This window comes from Lagenorhynchus albirostris, chromosome 16 (genome assembly GCF_949774975.1).
Source record: "Lagenorhynchus albirostris chromosome 16, mLagAlb1.1, whole genome shotgun sequence".
Taxonomy (NCBI): domain Eukaryota; kingdom Metazoa; phylum Chordata; class Mammalia; order Artiodactyla; family Delphinidae; genus Lagenorhynchus; species Lagenorhynchus albirostris.
In genome coordinates this window covers 7,059,857-7,083,220 of record NC_083110.1, presented here as the reverse complement: position 1 = coordinate 7,083,220, position 23,364 = coordinate 7,059,857, and the positions used below count along the sequence as shown (strand labels likewise).

At 47.2% G+C, this 23,364-nt stretch overlaps 1 protein-coding gene across 2 annotated transcripts in view; it reads right to left on the bottom strand.

Annotated features, from left to right (window-relative positions):
• Window positions 1-23,364, bottom strand: part of GPR137B (G protein-coupled receptor 137B) — a 56,903-nt gene that overhangs the window by 21,915 nt on the left and 11,624 nt on the right. For both annotated transcript variants that reach the window (XR_009536085.1, XM_060126248.1), the window contains exon 2: window positions 6,653-6,702. Coding sequence is in view for 1 of the 2 variants with exons in the window: in XM_060126248.1 (XP_059982231.1) it covers window positions 6,653-6,702 (50 nt within the window). In the remaining variant the exon portion in view is untranslated. The remainder of the gene's footprint in view (window positions 1-6,652; window positions 6,703-23,364) is intronic.

Genomic DNA, 23,364 nt, shown 5'->3' with positions numbered 1-23,364 from the left:
GTCTCCCTGAGGTCCGGTTCCCGGTCCCCCGCACTTGAACTTCGCAGACTTATCACCAGTTTATAATGAAGCATACGGACAGTGATCTGACCACATGCTACTTCTACGCAGGCAGTTCGCTCCACGAGGGTCGAGATTTCGGCTCTTTCCTTCCCCCCTCTATCCACACTGTATACCGCAGGAGCTCAATAAATGTCAAGGAGGAAGAGAGGGAAGGAGTCAGCCAGATGAAATGTGCACTCTGAATCCAGGAAGCGGCAGCTGACTAAACAAGGGCTGCCCTTTCTCTCCTACACACGCTATTGCAGCAGATACTAGATCCTCCCCTTTCTTGTGGAGACAATCTAAATTTGAGGGGCTGTCTCTTTCAAAGTTAGAGAGAAAGAACTGCAGTTCTTCCCACCCGAGCCCTGTGCTGGGGGTCCGAGGTAACAAGATGGACAAGAGGTGGCCTGGGTCCCCTGCTCAGGGTGGCCGGGAAGACACTGGAGGGATGGACAAAGCACACGGAAGACAGAGTATGATTGGTACAAAGTCAGAGATGCAGGAAAGAGTCTGCTTCGTTCGGGCTGAAGGGTGTTTGTAGGACTGAGCACCAGCCCTGCAGGGGAGACAGACGGGGGTGGGAGAGAGACCGGAGGGGTGGGCAGGACAGCTGGGGAACACTCGAGGTTGAGAAGCAAAGGAGTGACCGACGTGGCCATGTCTGTCTTTGAGAAAGACGGGCTGGCAGAGCAGGGAAGGGGTGAAGAGCCCGCAGTCGGCAGACAATGGCCCCGGGGAGATGAGCAGGGAGGCGTGCCAGAGGCAGGGGCCGTGGGGATGGACACAGGGTGATGCCATTAAAGGAGATGAGACATGTGCACAGGGGTGCTGAGAGCTGCCGCCCACCGGCCCAGGGCAAGGTCCAGCGTGACCCTCGCCCCTGGAGTTGTGCCGCGTGAGGCTGGCGGTGGGCAGCTCTTTGAAAGCTCAGAGATCCATCTTCACGTGTAGTCACGCATTCAAAGCTTTTCACACAGAAACAGGTTTGGGGCAGGGGGGATGCACATGAATTAGTTGCCAAGGACAGGTTCTTTTATAGGACGTGATCACTGGTCCAGGCCCTTGCAATCCACCTCATCTGCTCTGCACCACGTTCTCACGGTGATGGGGGAAATCAGGGGCATGGAGAGAGAGACAAAGGCAGGACCAATGGGGAGTCACCAAAAATCTGCATTCTGGTTCCTCGAAAGCCCTATTTTTTTTATTGTTTTATTATTATCTGCTGTGCTTTTGTGAAGAACACAATTTAGAAACATCCAGAACCCTCTGGAATCAGCCCTACCGTTCCCGGCCCCTTGGTGGTATGTGCGCACACTCTGTATACACGTGACGGCGATGAGCCTCCGGGAAAAGCACGATCTGGACATTCAGCTTTTCCGGAGGACTCCTCCTGGGTATTGTTTTAAATAACATGGTGGATATAAATTCTTACTACTCTTTACTACAGTAAATAATACAGGACCCCTAGAGGACACTGGGGACAGGGAAAGCAAAAGCCAACCAGGCCCAGCTCACCACCCAGACACACTGCTGGTGTGTGCCCCGGCCACCCTCTCTGTCTTGAATGGTCACACGACAGCCACCGAGCCTCCGCTCCCCCCATACCCTCCCCAGCTCTGCTCTCATCTGCTGGGCGTGACCCAGAGAGCTTGGGTCACAGAGCCACGACACTAGGCGGGTCCTCGGCCGCTCGGGGCTGCCGTGTCCTCCTCTGTGAAACGGAGCTGATCCTTCCTTCCTGCCTCAAAGAGCCGCTGTGAGAATTCAAGGGACCCTGAGCTTCTCCTCTGACATCACCCAGGGAGCAGTGAGGCCTCACCCTCGTCAAGAGCAACTTCTAGAAAAAGGCGTCACCTCCTGCCCCATCACCTCCTCCGCAGGTACCCCTGCTGCCTCAAGTCCTCCCACCACCTGCTCACTGACCTCAAAGGCGTGACCCTCGCCCCATCCTTCCCCCGTCTGAGCCTGTCCCTGGAGGCCCCTGGTCCCTCTTCCCCCTCTTCTTCCCCCAGGGTGACAGCACCTATGGCTCCTGCTCTGCACCCTCTTCCTCGGGAAATACGTTCCCTCCTCCGGCCTCAGTTACAGCTCCTGTACGACCACGTTCAAAAGCGCTTGTCTCACCAACCGGACCATCCCCTCAGCGGACGACGCTCAGAATTACCTCCGGCCTGCATTCCAAGATGTCAACAGTGGCTGCGCGGGAAAGAACCTCCTCCTGAGGCCTGATGTCACCACGGAGGACGTGTGTCGGCTCTGTGCCAAGGAGTTCCAGGGGGCCGACCCCGAGGAGTCCGGGGAAGAAGAGCCCACCGCCTCCTAGGAGACACGAGGGGCTTCCCAGTGGTGCACCCAAAGAGCGGAGTCAGGAACCGGGCCTCTGGCTTCCACGTGCTCGTGCTTGAAAAGCAGTCACCTCCTTGGGGACCGCTCGGTTCAGTGATGGAGCCATCCACAGGCCGACGTGGCCAAGGGCACCTTTAGCCACGACGCCCAAGCAGGGTAGCTGAGGTTCATGTAACAGTAGGATCCATCCTTCGGAGCTGGAGAATTGCATCTGATGGTTCAGGTGCCCCAAGATCGTTTGCTGCCTACGCCCAGCCAGGTTCTGGGTTGGCTCACGTGTATGTATACGTACTAAATAAACATTTAAGGTACAAGCTCTTGAGTTCAACAGCTGGCTTTTGGGAAGACTGTCCGATGCGGTGCATGAAAGACCTCTCAGTTCAGTGTCTCCATCCATTCCTCCCTCCCTCCCTTCCTTCCTTCTTTTTTTAATGAAGAGCCTTTGTGTTTTTATATCTTTCATAGAAATTTTTATAGCAGTTGCAGGTAAACTGTCAGGATTGGTTTTTAAAATATTTTTGTAACTTTAAGATATTCTATAATTATGCATGTGATTTTAACATTTAATATGCAAAAAGAAATCTCTTGCTGGATTTGAGAGTACTGCATTTTAAAAGTCTCTCTTCTGTAACCGGATGTTTGGGCAACTTTATGGGGAGAGACTGCTGGGTTTCTTACAGCCATGTATTACTGACACCGGCCACAGAATGCCTTTGGAAATCCGACGTACTGTTATCACCTTATTCACGCTCAGTGGTATCGCATTGTTTTGTGTTTTCACCAAGTGATGCTGAGGATGAGGAAAGAAATGAATGTAGAGAGAGGTCGAGAGGGAAATATACAGACGCTAACAGAGGACTAAGGGGTGGAGTCTGCTGGTTCAGGCTCCTTGAAGGAAGTGGGAAAAGGAGATAGAAGGAACCACCTATGCTGAAAATACTGTGAATATGCAGTGAGATTTGCAGAATCTGTCCCATGTTATTTGCTTTCGGAAGCAATTTTGAAAACCCCACGAGGAAAAAAACATAAGAACAGTGCTTTTTTTTTTTCCTTTTCCACATAAATCAAAACAAACAGCATCAAATTATTTTCGGCAGAAACCACGTAATGTGAGTTTCATTGAGTTAAATAAACTCAATGAAACTCACATTACGTGAGTTTGGAAAGGAGTTTGCAAATGCACCAAAAAGCCCACCTGTGTTGTAGAATGTGTGGTGAAGTTAAATTTCTGTTTTACGAAACCTCCTTGGGCGGGGGGCAGTTTGCACAGAGGATGAGGGTATCGTATCAACGTAACACAGGTAGTTACAAAAACATGTTATTGTACTGTGTAAAGATGCATAGTCATCTAATTTGGTTGGCTTTGTACCTTGTCCCTTTCTAAGCTTTTGCTGTGCATCTAGAACCCTCAACACATACCATGTCATACTTCCTTTTGTAAATGTTTTTTAATGGAATTTTGCACATAATACATTATAATACTGTATGATAATCATCTGTGAAAATAATCCTTGAAATATATATTTTTTAAAAGCGCTTGTCGGGCTTCCCTGGTGGCGCAGAGGATGAGCCTCTGCACATCCGGAGCCTGTGCTCCGCAGCAGGAGAGGCCACAACAGTGAGAGGCCCGCGTACCGGAAAAAAAAAAAAAGTGCTTGTCTCGAGCCACTGCCTCTGTTCAAGTCGACTCACGTTCCAAACAGCCTCCACTGAGGCCCACGTGCAAGCTTAATTTCTAATGTTCCTCCTCCTGCACGTCCCCAAGTTTTCCCAATACAGCTGTCCCCCGGTATCTGCAAGGGACAGCTTCCAGGATCACCAGCCAATACCAAAATCCAAGGATGCTCAAGTCCACTACAGAGAATAGTGCAGTACATGTCACATAAGGGACTGTCAGCCCCCTCCCACCCTCCAGACCTGCAGGTGCGGAATCTGTGGATACGGAGGGCTGACTGTAAAGTATTGCTACTTTAAACTGTCCTTCTTAGAAGCAACATCATTCCATGGTAGACTCATGAACTGAACTCCTCAAAAGTAGTGAAGGGACAGACACAGAGAACAGACTTGTGATTGTCAAGGTGGGTTGGGGGAGGGATGGATTGGGAGTTTGGGACTAGCAGATGCAAGCTATTACATACAGAACGGATAAACAAGGTCCTACTGTATAGTACAAGGAACTATTTTCAATATCCTGTGATAAACCATAATGGAGACGAATATGAAAAAGAATGTGTATATGTATAACGGAGTCACTTTGCTGTACAGCAGAAATTAACACATCGTAAATCAAATATACCTCAATAAAATTTTTTTAAAAAGCAGTGAAGGGCTTCCCTGGTGGCGCAGTGGTTAAAAATCCGCCTGCCAATGCAGGGGATGTGGTTCAAGCCCTGGTCTGGGAAGATCCCACATGCCGCGGAGCAACTAAGCCCGTGCGCCACAACTACTGAACCTGCGCTCTAGAGCCCGCAAGTGACAACTACTGAGCCCACGTGCCACAACTGCTGAAGCCCACACACCTAGAGCCCGTGCTCCGCAACAAGAGAAGCCACCGCAATGAGAAGCCCGCGCTCGCCGCAACTAGAGAAAGCCCACGCGCAGCAACGAGAACCCAACGCAGCCAAAAATAAATAAGTAAATTTTTTTAAAAAAGCATTGAAGGGAAACATCAAGATCAGATGAAAAACAAAAACAAACACACAGCACGCAAGTCTCATCACTTGTATCTTGGCCCATGTACTATCACCTAACTTTCTGAACTTCAGCTTCCTGGGATACAAAAGGAGGATCAAAACATACACTTCCAGGGCTTCCCTGGTGGCGCAGTAGTTGAGGGTCCACCTGACGATGCAGAGGACACAGGTTCGTGCCCCAGTCTGGGAGGATCCCGCATGCCGTGGAGCGGCTGGGCCTGTGGGCCGTGGCTGCTGAGCCTGCGCGTCCGGAGCCTGTGCTCCGCAACGGGAGAGGCCACAGCAGTGAGAGACCCGCGTACCGCAAAAAAAAAAAAAAAAAAAAGCAAAACATATACTTTCAAAATTTTAAATAAAAGTCTTTGTAAATTTAAGATGATACATGTTTAAATAAAATATGTATACATTTTTACATGTTTGTAAAGTAACAAAATAACTAAAATTTCATTTTGACTCTAGAAGGTAAGTGGCCAAAGCCACCTTTCCAGAAATGTTTACCTAGGCAGCCGAGCTCTCCCAGGCAGGGAAATCAGGACACCTTGGCTCACGTGGTGCCCATCTCACACCTTCTGAACACCTTGTCTCCCTTCCCCCTCTGCCAAGGCTGACCATTCTTGAATTTTGTTTTATGTTTTTTTCTATACAGCAGGTTCTTATTAGTTCTCTATTTTATACATATTAGTGTATACATGTCAATCCCAATCTCCCAATTCATCCCACCACCACCACCCCGCCCCCAGGGAAGTCCCCCAAGGCTGACCATTCTTGAAGCCACTGGGGTTCTTTGCTGCTGGGAAGTCAACAGGCCTCTTTGAAAACTTGGGGAAAGCGATGGACCCGCCCCGCACCCCCAGGAAAAACATGCATATCTACCTCCTGCCATCCATTCGGCATGTGATTTAAAGCCTCCCCTTCCAGATTATAAACCTCTCCTGCTCAGCCCTGCATGGGCCTCACTGGTGAGTTCCAGAAACAGAGCCCGCCAGCAGTCGGCAGCCAGGGACTGGGCGTCAGGCCACCAGGGGGAGGGGGCGGGGCCTGGGGACAAGGCTCTACCAGAGCTGCACCTGCACCCAGAGCGTAGGAAGGGGGATGTCTGGCCCCGTGGGCATCTTTAGGGAGCTCGCCTTCCTTCTGCTGAGGCCCTTGACCTCGCAAGCACCTCGGAAAGGTTTAGATGCCGCATGCACGACTTGGACCTACTTCCCCTCTCCGTTCTCCCTGGTTAGGAAAGGCACCAGACTCTTGTTTCTTTTTTGGCCATGCCACACGGCATGTGGGATCTTAGTTCCCCGACCACGGATCAAACCCACGCCCCCTGCAGTGGAAGCTGGGAGTCTTAACCACTGGGCCGCCAGGGAAGTCCCTACCACACTCTTGTTTCTTCTAATCATGGCCAATATGCTGCAAGGCCTGCTAAGCGGTGATTCAGTGAGCAGTGAACGCAACACCCGGCAAGCAGGCCGGTTTCGGGCAGCTCACAGAGGAGTGATGTGTGCAAACCTTGAGGTCACCTGCTGTCACACAGAGAAATGTCCCGGGGGGCGGGGGGCGGGGGGTGAACTTACCGGTATTTGAGTAATTCTGGAGAATATTTTGACTTGGCTTTAAAAATCACCTGCAATGACAAAAAAACACAGCAAGTTGGGTACACAATCTGCTGACACTGACAAGCTGATGTCATTGCTTAGAACTCCCCTTTCCTTTGGTGCCTGGGTGCTGGGGCACGGCCTCTGAAATTGAGATGTCTGCTTTGTGAGAAAGTTTGTGAAGCTAAACATTGTTTAGGCTGTGCATACAATTTAAATTTAATTTGAAACTTAAAAGGAAAAGTATTTACAAATGGTTAAAATGTTTTGTTTTTTTAAGGTATTACTGGTCTACCACTAGCCAGTACGTCCCTTATTTTAAGATTTATATTTGAGGGACTTCCCTGGTGGTCCAGTGGTTAAGACTCCACGCTTCCAATGCAGGGGGCGTGGGCTCAATCCCTGGCCGGGGAACTAAGATCCCACATGCTGCACAGTGTGGCCAAAAAAAAAAAAAAAAAAATTTTGTATTTCAGTCCATACTTCCCCCAGAGATAAACAGTTCACTCTCACTTTATTAGGACTTTCACTGGCACCAAAAGAATGTGGTTTGAATGTACGTGTGTCCATCGACTCAGGCCTCAAACTCTGCAGCCCACTGGACTACAGGAGTGTCCAACTCGATGACATGCTGCCTGTTGGAATTTCCCCAGATTTTCGCAGCCTGCACAGTCTGTTAACAGGCCCATGTGGGGGGCAGAGGCTGGCCTGGCAGAGCCTGTGAGAAGGCCTTCGAAGGGGAGACGGAAAGCAGGTGTCAGCACAGGCTCCAGCCCCACGAGACACGCGGCTCTTCCCACGGGGTGGGTGTGTGCTCGCGGGAGCCCTGAGGGAGGTCACCGGTCAGGGTCTGGCTCGGGGTGCATTGGAGCAGCCGTGCAGGTGCCCATACGCTTGCTCTCCTGACCCCCAGTGTCTGCGAGCGGGTGGCGGCAGCACGGGCAGGAGGAAAGGAAGGGTGTGTAAGAGGAGACGAGTGAGGACATTTTTTCAGAGATGCTCCTGCCGTGGACCGCGAGGGTCAGACGACCTGCGCTCCCTGCATCCAGGCTCTCCCTCTGCACGGAGCTCCCAAACACGCCCTGGGCACCCCGCCTTTCCTCCTGCTGGCCCTGAGGGCTGCGATGTCCCACTGGGAGCCCACCATCCTCCGCCACGCGCTGTTCCCCTCTCCTCAGCCCTCTGGGCCCTTGGTACTTGCCTTGGGATTTACTCAGCCCCCAGACACCTGTCTAAGGAGGAGAAACCTTGCCTGAGTGGTAAGGAGGGAAGGACAAGGGGAAAACAGGGTGGGGAGTGAGAGCACGGTCCTGGCGACACGGGAGGAGGGGACAGGCAGCCCTGGAACCCATGGGGGCTCACGGGGGTTCCATACTGTCGCCCTCCTGTCTGAGGAGCAAGCAGTGAGAAATCAGTCTGCTGGAGGGTTATGCGAACATAATGCTGAAAGCCTTCAGTGGATCCAAGTGCACTGCCGTGTCTACAGATGTAGACAGATGTCACGAGGGGCAGCGAGCCTCCAAGTGACCCTAGGGGCCGATTCCCACAAAACACGTGCAATAGAAGCAGCCATTCCCCCGGGGACCTTTTCAAAGACACTCTTCTGAGGACCCTCAGTGGTAATTCTCAGACTTATCCGTGCATAGGAATCACTCAGGGAACCTGCTAAAGATGCAAATCCCAGAGCCCCACCCTCCGAGGTGCCAAGCTGATGGGTCTGGGCTGGGGCCCAGGAATCTGCATTTTAATAGACTGCCCACCCCGAGCGAGTGATTCGGATTCGCGTTTGGCTAGCACAAAGACCGCCTCGTAGGAAATACGAAAGAGATGAAAACTGCCTGACCTATTATTCTTGAGTCGCTTTGCAATCATTCATTTCAAACGCACTGAAATACTTGATCACAGCAATGAGATGACACCACAAGAGTCCAGGTACAGTGCCAAGAACAGAGATCGGGGGACGCTCCAAGTCCACGGACAGCACCCCACGACGTTCACGCTCACGCCTGCCTCAAACTTACAACAACGTGCCACCAACTGAGGACTCTAATCCTCAGAATCAACATCTGGGTGAGAGGGGAACCGCAGACATTCCTACAGACTTTACAATAAGCAAACCCACGCCCCGCTTTTTAAAAACACATTTTCAGAGCTTCACAGGGGAGCATTCCAAACTTATGGAGGAATTATTTTGTTTGTGACATGAGTTTTGTCTCTGTCCTAAATCCCTTTGGGAAGGAGGTAAGAAGCAGGGGTTCACATCACAAATAAAGTACCTGGTAAAAACACAACGAGATGGCGTGAGTACACTGCCCTTACGTCAAAGGGGCCCTGAGCTCAGCGTTCTCTGACAAGTTCCCGTGGGATTTTAGGCAAGTCACGTCACCTTTGGTATTTCTCTGCAGTCCACGAGAAGGAGAAAAGTTATAAAACAACCTCCCTTAGGAATAAGACATAGATTAATACATCACTCCAAAGTTCTGTTACTGATAATTCTGAATAATACTGATTCATGCAACCTACAACAATGCTCTCAGAAAAACGCTCTTACGATACATAGTACTTGAGGATCTTGCTTTTAAATAATCAAGAGAATTCTTGGGGCTTTCCTGGTGGCACAGTGGTTAAGAATCCGCCTGCCAGTGCAGGGGACACACACAGGTTCAAGCCCTGGTCCAGGAAGATCCCAAATACCGCGGAGCAACCAAGCCCGTGCACCACAACTACTGAGCCTGTGCTCTAGAGCCCGCAAGCCACGATTACTGAGCCCGCATGCCACAACTACTGAAGCCCGTGCTCCGCAACAAGAGAAGTCACCACAATGAGAAGCCCGTGCACAGCAACGAAGACCCAATGCAGCCAAAAACAAATTAATTAAAAAAAAAAAAAGAATTCTTCACAGATATCAAAGTGAGGAGACGGGCGGGAGAGGGGGAAGATGGCGTTAGAGTAAGACGCGGAGATCACCATCCTCCCCACAGATACATCAGAAATACATCTACACGTGGAACTGCTCCTATAGAACACCCACTTAATGCTGGCAGAAGACCTCAGACCTCCCAAAAGGCAAGAAACTCCCCACGTACCTGGGTAGGGCAAAAGAAAAAAGAATAAACAGAGACAAAAGAATAGGGACGGGACCTGCGCCAGTGGGAGGGAGCTGTGAAGGAGGAAAGGTTTCCACATACTAGGAAGCCCCTTCGTGGGCAGAGACTGCGGGTGGCGGAGGGGGGGAAGCTTTGGAGCCGCGGGAGAGAGCACAGCCACAGGGGTGCAGAGGGCAAAGCAGAGAGATTCCCGCACAGAGGATCGGTGCCGACCGGCACTCACCAGCCCGAGAGGCTTGTCTGCTCACCCGCCGGGGCGGACGGGGGCTGGGAGCTGAGGCTCGGGCTTCGGTCGGATCCCAGGGAGAGGACTGGGGTTGGCGGCGTGAACACAGCCTGCAGGGGTTAGTGCACGAAGGCTAGCCGGGAAGGAGTCTGGGAAAAATGTGGACCTGCCTAAGAGGCAAGAGACTTTTTCTTCCCTCTTTGTTTCCTGGTGCGCGAGGAGAGGGGATTCAGAGCGCTGCTTAAAGGAGCTCCAGAGACGGGAGCGAGCCACAGCTAACAGCGCACACCCCAGAGACGTGCATGAGACGCTAAGGCTGCTGCTGCCGCCATGAAGAAGCCTGTGTGCGAGCACAGGCCACTATCCACACCCCCCTCCCAGGAGCCTGTGCAGCCCGCCACTGCCAGGGTCCCGGGATCCAGGGACAACCTCCCCGGGAGAACGCATGGTGCGCCTCAGGCTGGTGCAACATCACGCTGGCCTCGGCCGCCGCAGGCCCGCCCCGCATCCGCGCCCCTCCCTTTCCCCAGTCTGAGTGAGCCAGAGCCCCCGAAGCAGCTGCTCCTTTAACCCCGTCCTGTCTGAGTGAAGAACAGACGCCCTCCGGCGACCTACACGCAGAGGCGGGCCCAAATCCAAAGCTGAGCCCCGGGAGCTGTGCGAACAAAGAAGAGAAAGGGAAATCTCTCCCAGCAGCCTCAGAAGCAGCGGATTAAATCGCCACAATCAACTGGATGTACCCTGCATCTGTGGAACACCTAAATAGACAACGAGTCATCCTAAATTGAGGAGGTGGACTTTGAGAGCAAGATTTATTATTTTTTCCCCTTTTCCTCTTTTTGTGAGTGTGTATGTATATGCTTCTGTGTGAGATTTTGTCTGTATAGCTTTGCTTCCACCATTTGTCCTAGGGTCCTGTCCGTTCGTTTTTGTTTAGTTTTGTTTTTAATTAAAACAATTTTTTTTCTTAATAATTATTTTTTATTTTAATAACTATTTTATTTTATCTTACTTTATTTTATTTTATCCTCTTTCTTTCTATTTTTTCTCCCTTTTATTCTGAGCCGTGTGGATGAAAGGCTCTTGGTGCTGCTGCCAGGAGTCAGTGCTGTGCCTCTGAGGTGGGAGAGCCAACTTCAGGACACTGGTCCACAAGAGACCTCCCAGCTGCACATAATATCAAACGGCAAAAATCTCCCAGAGATCTTCATCTCAACGCCAAAACCCAGCTTCACTCAACGACCAGCAAGCTACAGTGCTGGACACCCTATGCCAAACAACTAGCAAGACAGGAACACAACCCCACCCATTAGCAGAGAGGCTGCCTAAAATCATAATAAGGCCACAGACACCCCAAAACACACCAGACGTGGACCTGCCCACCAGAAAGACAAGATCCAGCCTCATCCACCAGAACACAGGCACTAGTCCCCTCCAACAGGAAGCCTACACAACCCGCCGAACCAACCTTAGCCACTGGGGACAGACACCAAAAACAACGGGAACTATGAACCTGCAGCCTGCAAAAAGGAGACCCCAAACACAGTAAGATAAGCAAAATGAGAAGACAGAAAAACACACAGCAAAAGAAGGAGCAAGATTAAAAACCCACCAGACCTGACAAATGAAGAGGAAATAGGCAGTCTACCTGAAAAAAAATTCAGAAGAATGATAGTAAAGATGATCCAAAATCTTGCAAATAGAATAGAGAAAATACAAGAAACATTTAACAAGGACCTAGAAGAACTAAAGAGGAAACAAGCAACAATGAACAACACAATAAACGAAATTAAAAAAACTCTAGAAGGGATCAATAGCAGAATAACTGAGGCAGAAGAACAGATAAGTGACCTGGAAGATAAAATAGTGGAAATAACTACTGCAGAGCAGAACAAAGAAAAAAGAATGAAAAGAACTGAGGACAGTCTCAGAGACCTCTGGGACAACATTAAACGCACCAACATTTGAATTATAGGGGTTCCAGAAGAAGAAGAGAAAAAGAAAGGGACTGAGAAAATATTTCAAGAGATTATAGTTGAAAACTTCCCTAATATGGGAAAGGAAATAGTTAATCAAGTCCAGGAAGCACAGAGAGTCCCATACAGGGTAAATCCAAGGAGAAACACACCAAGACACATAGTAATCAAACTGTCAAATATTAAATACAAAGAAAACATATTAAAAGCAGCAAGGGAAAAACAACAAATAACACACAAGGGAATCCCCATAAGGTTAACAGCTGATCTTTCAGCAGAAACTCTGCAAGCCAGAAGGGACTGGCAGGACATATTTAAAGTGATGAAGGAGAAAAACCTACAACCAAGACTACTCTACCCAGCAAGGAGCTCATTCAGATTCGATGGAGAAATTAAAACCTTTACAGACAAGCAAAAGCTGAGAGAGTTCAGCACCACCAAACCAGCTCTACAAAAACTGCTAAAGGAACTTGTCTAGGCAAGAAACACAAGAGAAGGAAAAGACCTACAATAACGAACCCAAAACAATTAAGAAAATGGGAATAGGAACATACATATCAATAATTATCTTAAATGTAAATGGATTAAATGCTCCCACCAAAAGCCACAGACTGGCTGAATGGATACCAAAAAAAGGCCCATATATACGCTGCCTACAAGAGACGCACTTCAGACCTAGAGACACATACAGACTGAAAGTAAGGGGATGGAAAAAGATATTCCATGCAAATGGAAATCAAAAGAAAGCTGGAGTAGCAAGTCTCATATCAGACAAAATAGACTTTAAAATAAAGACTATTAGAAGAGACAAAGAAGGACACTACATAATGATCAAGGGATCGATCCAAGAAGATATAACAATTGTAAATATTTATGCACCCAACATAGGAGCACCTCAATACATAAGGCAAATACTAACAGCCATAAAAGGGGAAATTGACAGTAACACATTCATATTAGGGGACTTTAACACCCCACTTTCACCAATGGACAGATCATCCAAAATGAAAATAAATAAGGAAACACAAGCTTTAAATGATACATTAAACAAGATGGAGTTAATTGATATTTATAGGACATTCCATCCAAAAACAACAGAATACACATTTTTCTCAAGTGCTCATGGAACATTCTCCAGGATAGATCATATCTTGGGTCACAAATCAAGCCTTGGTAAATTTAAGAAAATTGAAATTGTATCAAGTATCTTTTCCGACCACAACACTATGAGACTAGATATCAATTACAGGAAAAGATCCGTAAAAAATACAAACACATGGAGGCTAAACAATACACTACTTAATAACGAAGTGATCACTGAAGAAATCAAAGAGGAAATCAAGAAACACTCAGAAACAAATGACAATGGAGACACGACAACCCAAAACCTATGGGATGCAGCAAAAGCAGTTCTAAGAGGGAAGTTTATAGCAATATAATCCTACCTTGAGAAACAGGAAACATCTCAAATAAACAACCTAACCTTGCACCTAAAGCAAATAGAGAAAAAAGAACAAAAAAACCCCAAAGTTAGCAGAAGGAAAGAAATCATAAAAATCAAATCAGAAATAAATGAAAAAGAAATGAAGGAAACGATAGCAAAGATCAATAAAACTAAAAGCTGGTTCTTTAAGAAGATAAACAAAATTGATAAAACATTAGCCAGACTCATCAAGAAAAAAAGGGAGACAACTCAAATCAATAGAATTAGAAATGAAAAAGGAGAAGTAACAAATGACACTGCAGAAATACAAAAGATCATGAGAGATTACTACAAGCAACTCTATGCCAATAAAATGGACAACCTGGAAGAAATGGACAAATTCTTAGAAATGCACAACCTGCCAAGACTGAATCAGGAAGAAATAGAAAATATGAACAGACCAATCACAAACACTGAAATTGAAACTGTGATTAAAAATCTTCCAACAAACAAAAGCCCAGGACCAGATGGCTTCACAGGCGAATTCTATCAAACATTTAGAGAAGAGCTAACACCTATCCTTCTCAAACTCTTCCAAAATATAGCACAGGGAGGAACACTCCCAAACTCATTCTACAAGGCCACCATCACCCTGATACCAAAACCAGACAAAGATGTCACAAAGAAAGAAAACTACAGGCCAATATCACTGATGAACATAGATGCAAAAATCCTCAACAAAATACTTGCAGACAGAATCCAGCAGCACATTAAGAGGATCATACACCATGATCAAGTGGGGTTTATTCCAGGAATGCAAGGATTCTTCAATATACGCAAATCAATCAATGTGATACACCATATTAACATATTGAAGGAGAAAAACCATATGGTCATCTCAATAGATGCAGAGAAAGCTTTCGACAAAATTCAACACCCATTTATGATAAAAACCCTGCAGAAACTAGGCATAGAGGGAACTTTCCTCAACATAATAAAGGCCATATATGACAAACCCACAGCCAACATCCTCCTCAATGGTGAAAAACTGAAACCATTTCCACTAAGATCAGGAACAAGACAAGGTTGTCCACTCTCACCACTATTATTCAACATAGTTTTGGAATTTTTAGCCACAGCAATCAGAGAAGAAAAAGAAATAAATGAAATCCAAATCGGAAAAGAAGAAGTAAAGCTGTCACTGTTTGCAGATGACATGATACTATACATAGAGAATCCTAAAGATGCTACCAGAAAACTACAAGAGCTAATCAATGAATTTGGTAAAGTAGCAGGATACAAAATTAATGCACAGAAATCTCTGGCATTCCTATACACTAATGATGAAAAATCTGAAAGTGAAATTAAGAAAACACTCCCACTTACCACTGCAACAAAAAGAATAAAATATCTAGGAATAAACCTACCTAAGGAGACAAGAGACCTGTATGCAGAAAATTATAAGACACTGATGAAAGAAATTAAAGATGATACAAATAGATGAAGAGATATACCATGTTCTTGGAATGGAAGAATCAACATTGTGAAAATGACTCTACTACCCAAAGTAATCTACAGATTCAATGCAATCCCTATCAAACTACCACTGGCATTTTTCACAGAATTAGAACAAAAAATTTCACAATTTGTATGGAAACACAAAAGACCCCAAATAGCCAAAGCAATCTTGAGAACGAAAAATGGAGCTGGAGGAATCAGGCTCCCTGACTCCAGACTATACTACAAAGCTACAGTAATCAAGACAGTATGGTACTGGCACAAAAACAGAAAGATAGATCAATGGAACAGGATAGAAAGCCCAGAGGTAAACCCATGCACACGGTCACATATGGTCACCTTATCTTTGATAAAGGAGGCAGGAATGTACAGTGGAGAAAGGACAGCCTCTTCAATAAGTGGTGCTGAGAAAACTGGACAGGTACATGTAAAAGTATGAGATTAGAACACTCCCTAACACCATACACAAAAATAAGCTCCAAATGGATTAAAGACCTAAATGTAAGGCCAGAAACTGTCAAACTCTTAGAGGAAAACATAGGCAGAATTTCTGTGACATAAATCACAGCAAGATCCTTTTTGACCCACCTCCTAGAGAAATGGAAATAAAAACAAAAATAAACAAATGGGACCTAATGAAACTTCAAAATTTTTGCATAGCAAAGGAAACCATAAACAAGATCAAAAGACAACCCTCAGAATGGGAGAAAATATTTGCAAATGAAGCAACTGACAAAGGATTAATCTCCAAAATTTACAAGCAGCTCATGCAGCTCAATAACAAAAAAACAAACAACCCAATCCAAAAATGGGCAGAAGGTCTAAACAGACATTTCTCCAAAGAAGATATACAGATTGCCAACAAACACAGGAAAGAATGCTCAACATCATTAATCATTAGAGAAATGCAAATCAAAACTACAATGAGATATCATCTCACATCGGTCAGAATGGCCATCATTAAAAAATCTAGAAACAATAAATGCTGGAGAGAGTGTGGAGAAAAGGGAACTCTCTTGCACTGCTGGTGGGAATGTGAATTGGTACAGCCACTATGGAGAACAGTATGGAGGTTCCTTAAAAAACTACAAATAGAACTACCATACGACCCAGCAATCCCACTACTGGGCATATACCCTGAGAAAACCATAATTCAAAAAGAGTCATGTACCAAAATGTTCATTGCAGCTCTATTTACAATAGCCAGGACATGGAAGCAACCTAAGTGCCCATGATCGGATGAACTGATAAAGAAGATGTGGCACATATATACAATGGAATATTACTCAGCCATAAAAAGAAACGAAATTGAGTTATTTGTAGTGAGGTGGATGGACCTAGACTCTGTCATACAGAGTGAAGTAAGTCAGAAAGAGAAAGACAAATACCGTATGCTAACATATATATATGGAATCTAAGAAAAAAAAATGTCATGAAGAACCTAGGGGTAAGATGGGAATAAAGACACAGACCTACTAGAGAAGGGACTTGTGGATACGGGGAGGGGGAAGGGTAAGCTGTGACAAAGTGAGAGAGTGGCATGGACATATATACACTACCAAACGTAAAATAGCTAGTGGGAAGCAGCCACGTAGCACAGGGAGATCAGCTCAGTGCTTTGTTACCACCTAGAGGGGTGGAATAGGGAGGGTGGGAGGGAGGGAGATGCAAGAGGGAAGAGATATGGGAACATATGTATATGTATAACTGATTCACTTTGTTATAAAGCAGAAACTAACGCCCATTGTAAAGCAATTATACTCCAATAAAGATGTAAAAAATAAATAAATAAAAATTCAAATTTCATCAGGAAGTTAAAAAAGGGAGAAGAAACTATAGTATTTTTTAAACCATGTTTAAATTGAAGTATAGTTAATTTTCAATGTTGTGTTAGTTTCAGGTGTACAGCAAAGTGATTAAGTTACACACACATACGTGTGTGTGTATATATATATGCATATATATATATATTCTTTTTCAGATTCTTTTCCATTATAAGTTATTATAAGACGTGAATATAGTTCCCTGTGCTATACTGTATGTCCTTGTTGTTTATCTATTTTACATATAGTAACTTGTATGTGTTAATTCCAAACTCCTAATTTAACCCCCCGCTTTCCTCTTCAGTAACCATTTTTGTGTTCTACGTCTGTGAGTGTATTTCTGTTTTGTAAATAAGTTAAATTGTCCCATTTTTTTAGATTCCACACATAAGTGATATCATATGATATTGAAACTACAGTATTTTTTAAAAAGTGTTTGAACTTGTCAACAAAATATACAAATATCGTTTTATTATTTCGCCACCCTTGGGGGGCTTACTCGGTGGCAGGTAACTCAGTTGACTCTCATACGCCAGGGCCATCGCTGGGCTCCCAGAAACCACCCACAGGTCGTACCGTCCTATGGACTCAGCTCGGTGCAAAGTGCTGTCACGGACGCAAGAAAAATTTGACCCGTTCTGCCTTCAACAGGGTTATGGTCCCTACTGGTGAGGGAAAACCTGGACTGCGCAAATGACAAGAGGAGATGCAATCCAGAAAGGTCATGGGCTCAGGTGGTCTGGGCACAGGGGGCTGATCTGCAGGTCGGGGGCTCGGCCGCGTGATGGGCACATCAACTCTTCCTGTTCCTCGGCCACATCCTGCCTTGTCTCCCCCAGGCGGCTCCTGGTCCCACCAGGACGGCACGAGAGCACATGCATGGATCAGGGTCAACCCGTGGCCCATGGGGCACCCAGTTCACTGCCACCACTCGGCCAGCGCTGGGTCTTCAGGGCCCGGGACCTGCAGATCCACACCCCCAGCCAAGAGTTGCAAAAGCAGTGAACGCTCCCGAGTGGAAGCACAGCCCACCTACGCACCATCCTCCTCCATAAATACAATAAGAGACGTTTCTTTACTCCCCATGGTCCCTGCAGCCCCGAATGTACATGCCGTATGGATGATGCACTGAAAGGAGTCAGGGGTGGGAGGCCAGCCTGGACCCCAGAAGCCCCTTCCTGGAACACAGCGAAGGTCAGGGTTCCCAGCCATGATTATCAAATAGCTGGTCCAGGACTCGAGCTTTATCAACAATCACATGCTTTGCCCCCATAATTCTCCTTGTAAGAACTGACTCTGAGGCTGAGCTTCTCAAGGTGCGCCCACAGAACTGGGAATTCATAAAGGTGACTGGAAATAGGCGTTAGGTCAGCGAACAAATTTAGAAACTGCTAGGCTACCTAGATTTCCCCTGCAAGAATTCCCAGAGCCTTTAAAAAGCTAATTACTCTATGGTGTAAATCTTCAAGGGAAACGCAAGGTATGCAGCAATTTTCCAAACTTATTTGGCTGCTGAAGGTGTACCTAATGAGTGTTCCAGGGAACAGAGTTTGGGAAACACTGCCCTTAAAGGTGCTAAGCACAGGTAGAATGTTCACTGCAGCCTTAATAACAGCAATAATAATAATCACAACAACAAACAAGAAAAAATGACAACTTTAAAATCATACCCAGCCTTCACCCCCGTGAACACCAATCAAGGGGTCCCCCAGGTCAAAGCATTCTACCCCAAAAGGAACCCAAAGGCCCATCCTGTAAAAGATGGGGAAACCCCGCAAAAGTTAGATCCTCATTAAGTCCACATCGCAGCCTGGAGGAGAAAAGTCATCACCAGGTAAGGGGACAGTCTGACACGAAATAAAACCATTTGATCCTCTCTAAGCTGAAAGCCACGGTGATCAGATAACGACATCAAAATCAAAGCCTCAACCATGATTTGTAAACGCTCTGTCCACTCTTTATAATTTGTGGCAATTACGGCTGACCCCTGAACGACGAGGGGGTCAGGGGCTCCCTGACCCTCCATGCAGGTGAAAATCCAAGTAGAATTTATCATGGGCCTACAGCATAAAGGCGGCTTCCTTGTAACCACAGATTCAACCAACCGCAGATCATGTAGTTCTGTAGTATCCACTGTGGAAAAAAAATCCACATCTAGGCGGACCCATGTTGTTCAAGGGTCAACTGTTTATGTCTTGAATTCACCTGGGCCTTTGCAAGTTGTGCTTAGAAACTCTGCCCTGTCCTCAAGTTAATCCTTAAACCTAAGTTGCTCAAAGTTGCATTTAAATTCCTGGCATTTTAAACTGACACAGTATACATTTAATTGCAGCGTCATTTTTGCCCTCATTAAATACAGTACATAAATGTCTGGACCAAGTTTTCAAAAAAAAAAATTCTAAACTCTCCTACTCACCCCTCCCCCATTCCTGTCTGTGTTCCAGGGAAATTCACTGAAGATTGATAAGTGCCCAGAAGTGGAGCTAACCCTCTGGGGCTGACTCCTGCTCTCTTATCGTGCTGCCCATCTCCTAGAGTCTGCGTTGGCTCCCACTGACCTCAGCAGGAATCCGGCTGGGAGGAGGACAGGGCTCCTGAGGGGGAGGCAGACAAGGACGAATTACTCCTTCATATCTTATAGCCCCTGCTACGGACAGTGCGGGCTCCGCCGGCTCCCTGCAAAACCAGACCTGCCAGATGGGAGGGCAGGACGACAGGGACCTGTGAGTGGCTGGGGAACAAGTGAGGTCAGACAAAAATTCAAATTCTCCCCACATTCAGACTGATGGTATTGGTGACGGCTCAGCTGACACAGCGCCAGATCTGGAACCGAGAATTGTGAAAATAAGGAAACGTTGGTCCTGACCTCCAGAAACTACAACCAGATACAGACAGGGTGTGAGGGGGGTGTGAGTTGTGAGGAAGTGAGACAGCCTGCGGGGAACCTGGACCCCCTGGGGTGGGCCAGGTGGACAGCAGGCTAGGCTAGGATACAAGTCCAGGCAGCAGCCTTTAGTCAGGTAAGGCACATGCACTTCCCTGTAAGAGAATCAGAAGGCTTTCAGTAGAAGCCACACAATCTGAAATCAGAGCTGTGCTTTTAGAGGGGGGCAGGGGTGGGGGACCAGAGACAAAGGGCCTGGACTAGGGGTTCAGAGAGAAGGTGAAAACAGAGGTGTATGTTTACAGGGAAAACAAAGACAGAATGTAGCTTAGCAGTTGCCTGGGTCTGGGGGGTTGGGGAGAAGTGTGGGTGACTGCTAAGGGCTCCAGGGTTTCTTCTGGGGGTGACAGAAAAATGTTCTGAACTTTTATGAACCAGAAACGGACTCACAGACATAGAGAACAGACCTGTGGTTGCCAAGCGGGGGTGAGGGTGAGGGAGGGACGGATTGGGAGTCTGGGGTTAGCAGATGCAAACTATTATCTGTAGGATGGATAAACAACAGGTCCTACTGTAGAGCACAGGGAACTATATTCAATATCCTGTGATAAACCATAATGGAAAAGTATATGAAAAAGAATGTGTATATATGCATAACTGAATCACTGTGCTGTACAGCAGAAATGAACACAACCTTGTAAATCAATTATACTTCAATTTAAAAAATGTTCTGAAATTGATGGTGGTGATGGTTGGGCAAGTCTGTGGATGTAGAGCTTTAAATGGAGAACAGTACAGAGTGTGAACTGGTCTCAGTCAACATAAAGGAGCAGAACAGCAGGCAAGGAGCTGGCCCGGGGGGGCCAGTGGCACGTAGGCAGGCAAAGGGGGAGAGAGAGGCCTGGGTGAGGGACCATCAGGGTGCCAGCCTCTGCTCGGAAGTAGTACTGTATAACCGTGGGGGGGGCAGATGGGGAGGGGCCTGGAGGGGAAGCGGGGGGGGCAGGAGGAAGTGGCAGCGGGGAGGCTATTCTAGAGCATCAGCTACTCTTTAAAAATGTGTTTGTGAAACGCGAGAGAGATTATTCAAGGGCACTAGGACCTGGTTTAAGATCAGGAGCCTGGGCCCCGGGACCCCCGGGATGGCAGAGCAGAGGGAAGGAGAGGCAGGAGGCAGGGGTGCGGCCAAGAGAGAGGGGCAGAGCGGCAGTTTCCATGGAAACTCCCATCCTGTTGTGGGACTAAAGCATCTTCCCCGCACCCATTCCTGTCGGTCTCAGCATCATTTCCACGGCCTTGCGGAGTCCTACCTAGAACTGACGCCCAGGACGGGAAAGCCAGGTGACTTTCTGAAGGTTTAATTCCAGTTTGGGGAAGCGGGAGGACGTCCCCACCCCCAAGCTGGCCCCAGGGAGGGAGGCTGGGGTGGGGAGAGCCCGCCTCTGTTCCCAGCCCCCCTCCCGCCCACCCGTGGGGCTCTGTGCCCTCTGGGCAACCCCAAGCCCTTCCCGCCACCTCCCGGATGACGCAGGAGGGCCCAGAGAGCCGCCTATGACGTACACGGGTGACAGAAGTACAAAGGTTCTAGAAGCAGCTGCTGCCCTCGGCCTCCCTCCCCTCATAAATTACAGCCCCTGAACGGCTCACCCCTTCTGTTCCCACCCTTTGAAGTCCTGCTTGCCTGTGTTTTCCTCCTACCAACCCCAGCTGGCCTTTGCTGCTTTACAATCATTTTTCCTAATGAAGCATGCTGGCTGCTTCTGGCAGAAACGTCCCAGGCTCTTCCTTGTGGGGATGACAGTGACCCGTGTGCATTGAGAAACTAAACAAAAGTAACCTCTTCTGTCCCCAGAGGCAGCGCCCGTGACAGCTCAATGAAGCGCTATGCCTCCAGACCTGCACTTTATTCACAATTTCTCTATGTGGCCATTTTGCTTTATAAATTCCACACCCACCCCCACCCCCCCAGAGCACGACCCGTGTCACCGAGTCTCCGCTTCGGTGCCACCTCTTCCTGAAGCGCTGCCCCTTTAAAAGAAAACAGGCAGGTGGACACTTCACAACCCTCCCATCCTGAACAGGCTCCAGACCCCAGGCCCAGGCTGCACACCTGCTTCTGTGTCTGTGGTCCCGCCCGGGGGCTGAGGCCCCTGGAGACCCTCACAGTAACCAAGAAGGTCTGTAACTCTGTGTGCACCAAGCACAGACGCATGTCTAAACCGATCTCTGCCTCCTCCTCCTCTCTCTCTCACATACTATTTTTAAATGTATGTATGCAAATTCGTTTGAAAATGTTACACATTTATAGTAGGTTTAAACTTTACTATAAACTATGTCACATATACACAAAGAAATAAAGTAACCAAAATTCACTACCCACCATGCAGTTCAGTCACCTTTGACACTGCCCTGTTCGCTCCAGTTCATTTTATTTCTAATAAATAAAAAGACACCATTGAAGCCCCCAGCGTCTCTCTCCTTGGTTCTGATCCCTCCCTCCTCTGCAGAGGGAATGGCCACCTGACTTTGGTGTTCTGATAGCCAGCAGGCTTCTACTTTTACGAGGATAAAAAATATACAGTCCCATCTTGCATGGTTTCTCACTTTGTTAGAATCAATGCCTTCCATACGCTTCTGCAACTTGTCTGTTCACCTGTCACAAGGTATTTACAATATATCGATGCTGAGACACTTGGCTCTCATTCATGCGTTCTCACTAAGACTGGGTATTCCACCGTCTGCAGGTCACAGCTGTGTGTCCATCTCCAGCAGAGAGATGCCTAAAGATGGTTAAGAGTGTGGACTCTGGGGAATTCCCTGGCGGTCCAGTGGTTAGGACTCAGTTCATGGACGACCTGCCATGGCCCTGGTTTGATCCCTGGTCAGGAAACTAAGATCCTGCAACCCATGCTGGGCAGGTTATGCATAAATAAATAAATAAATAAATAAATAAATAAATGTATGTATATGTATATATTATAAAAACTTGGGAAAAAAAAAAAAGAGTGTGGACTCCGGAGCTGGCTCCCCTGGGCTTGAATCTTGGCTCCACCAATAATCAGCTGTGTGACTTTAGAAAAGTTACCTAACCTCTCTGTGCTTCAGGTACCTCATCTGTAAAATGAGACTAATAATAGTGCCCATCTCATAGGTTTTTGTGAAGATTAGGTGAATTACCACAGATAAGAGTACTCAGCCAAATGCCTGCCACCTACCAGACACTATCTCAGCATTTATGTGTTTGCTGCTATATTATTACTACCAGTCCCTGCAAACGCTCTCAAACCACGATTCTAAATGCACAGCTACTAAACTGTGATCATAAATGCTCTCTTGACCATAAAAGGAACTTTCATACTCAAGAAGTTTAGGAACCACTGACACATTCACGATTTGCGCTTGTGATCCCTCTCTGTTGGCCACTTCCTGATATATTGGGGAAATTATGCAAACCCTGAGGCCCTGGTCGCCCTGGGTGACAGTCATTAGTCTGTGTTTCCACATGCTAAGCATCCTCATTCACCAGAGCAGGGTGACTCAACCTGCAGTTTTTAAATTTTTGGAGCCCGCTGAATTCAAATGCAGGACGTCTCCCTTTGCATAGCAATCCCCGCAAGGTCAACTCTCTAAGACAGCGAGGGCGGCGATGTCTCTACGTCTGCAGACACTGGCCCTGTTTTTACAGCCACAGAATACGTAAAATAGATAACCAACAAGGACCAACTGTACAGCTC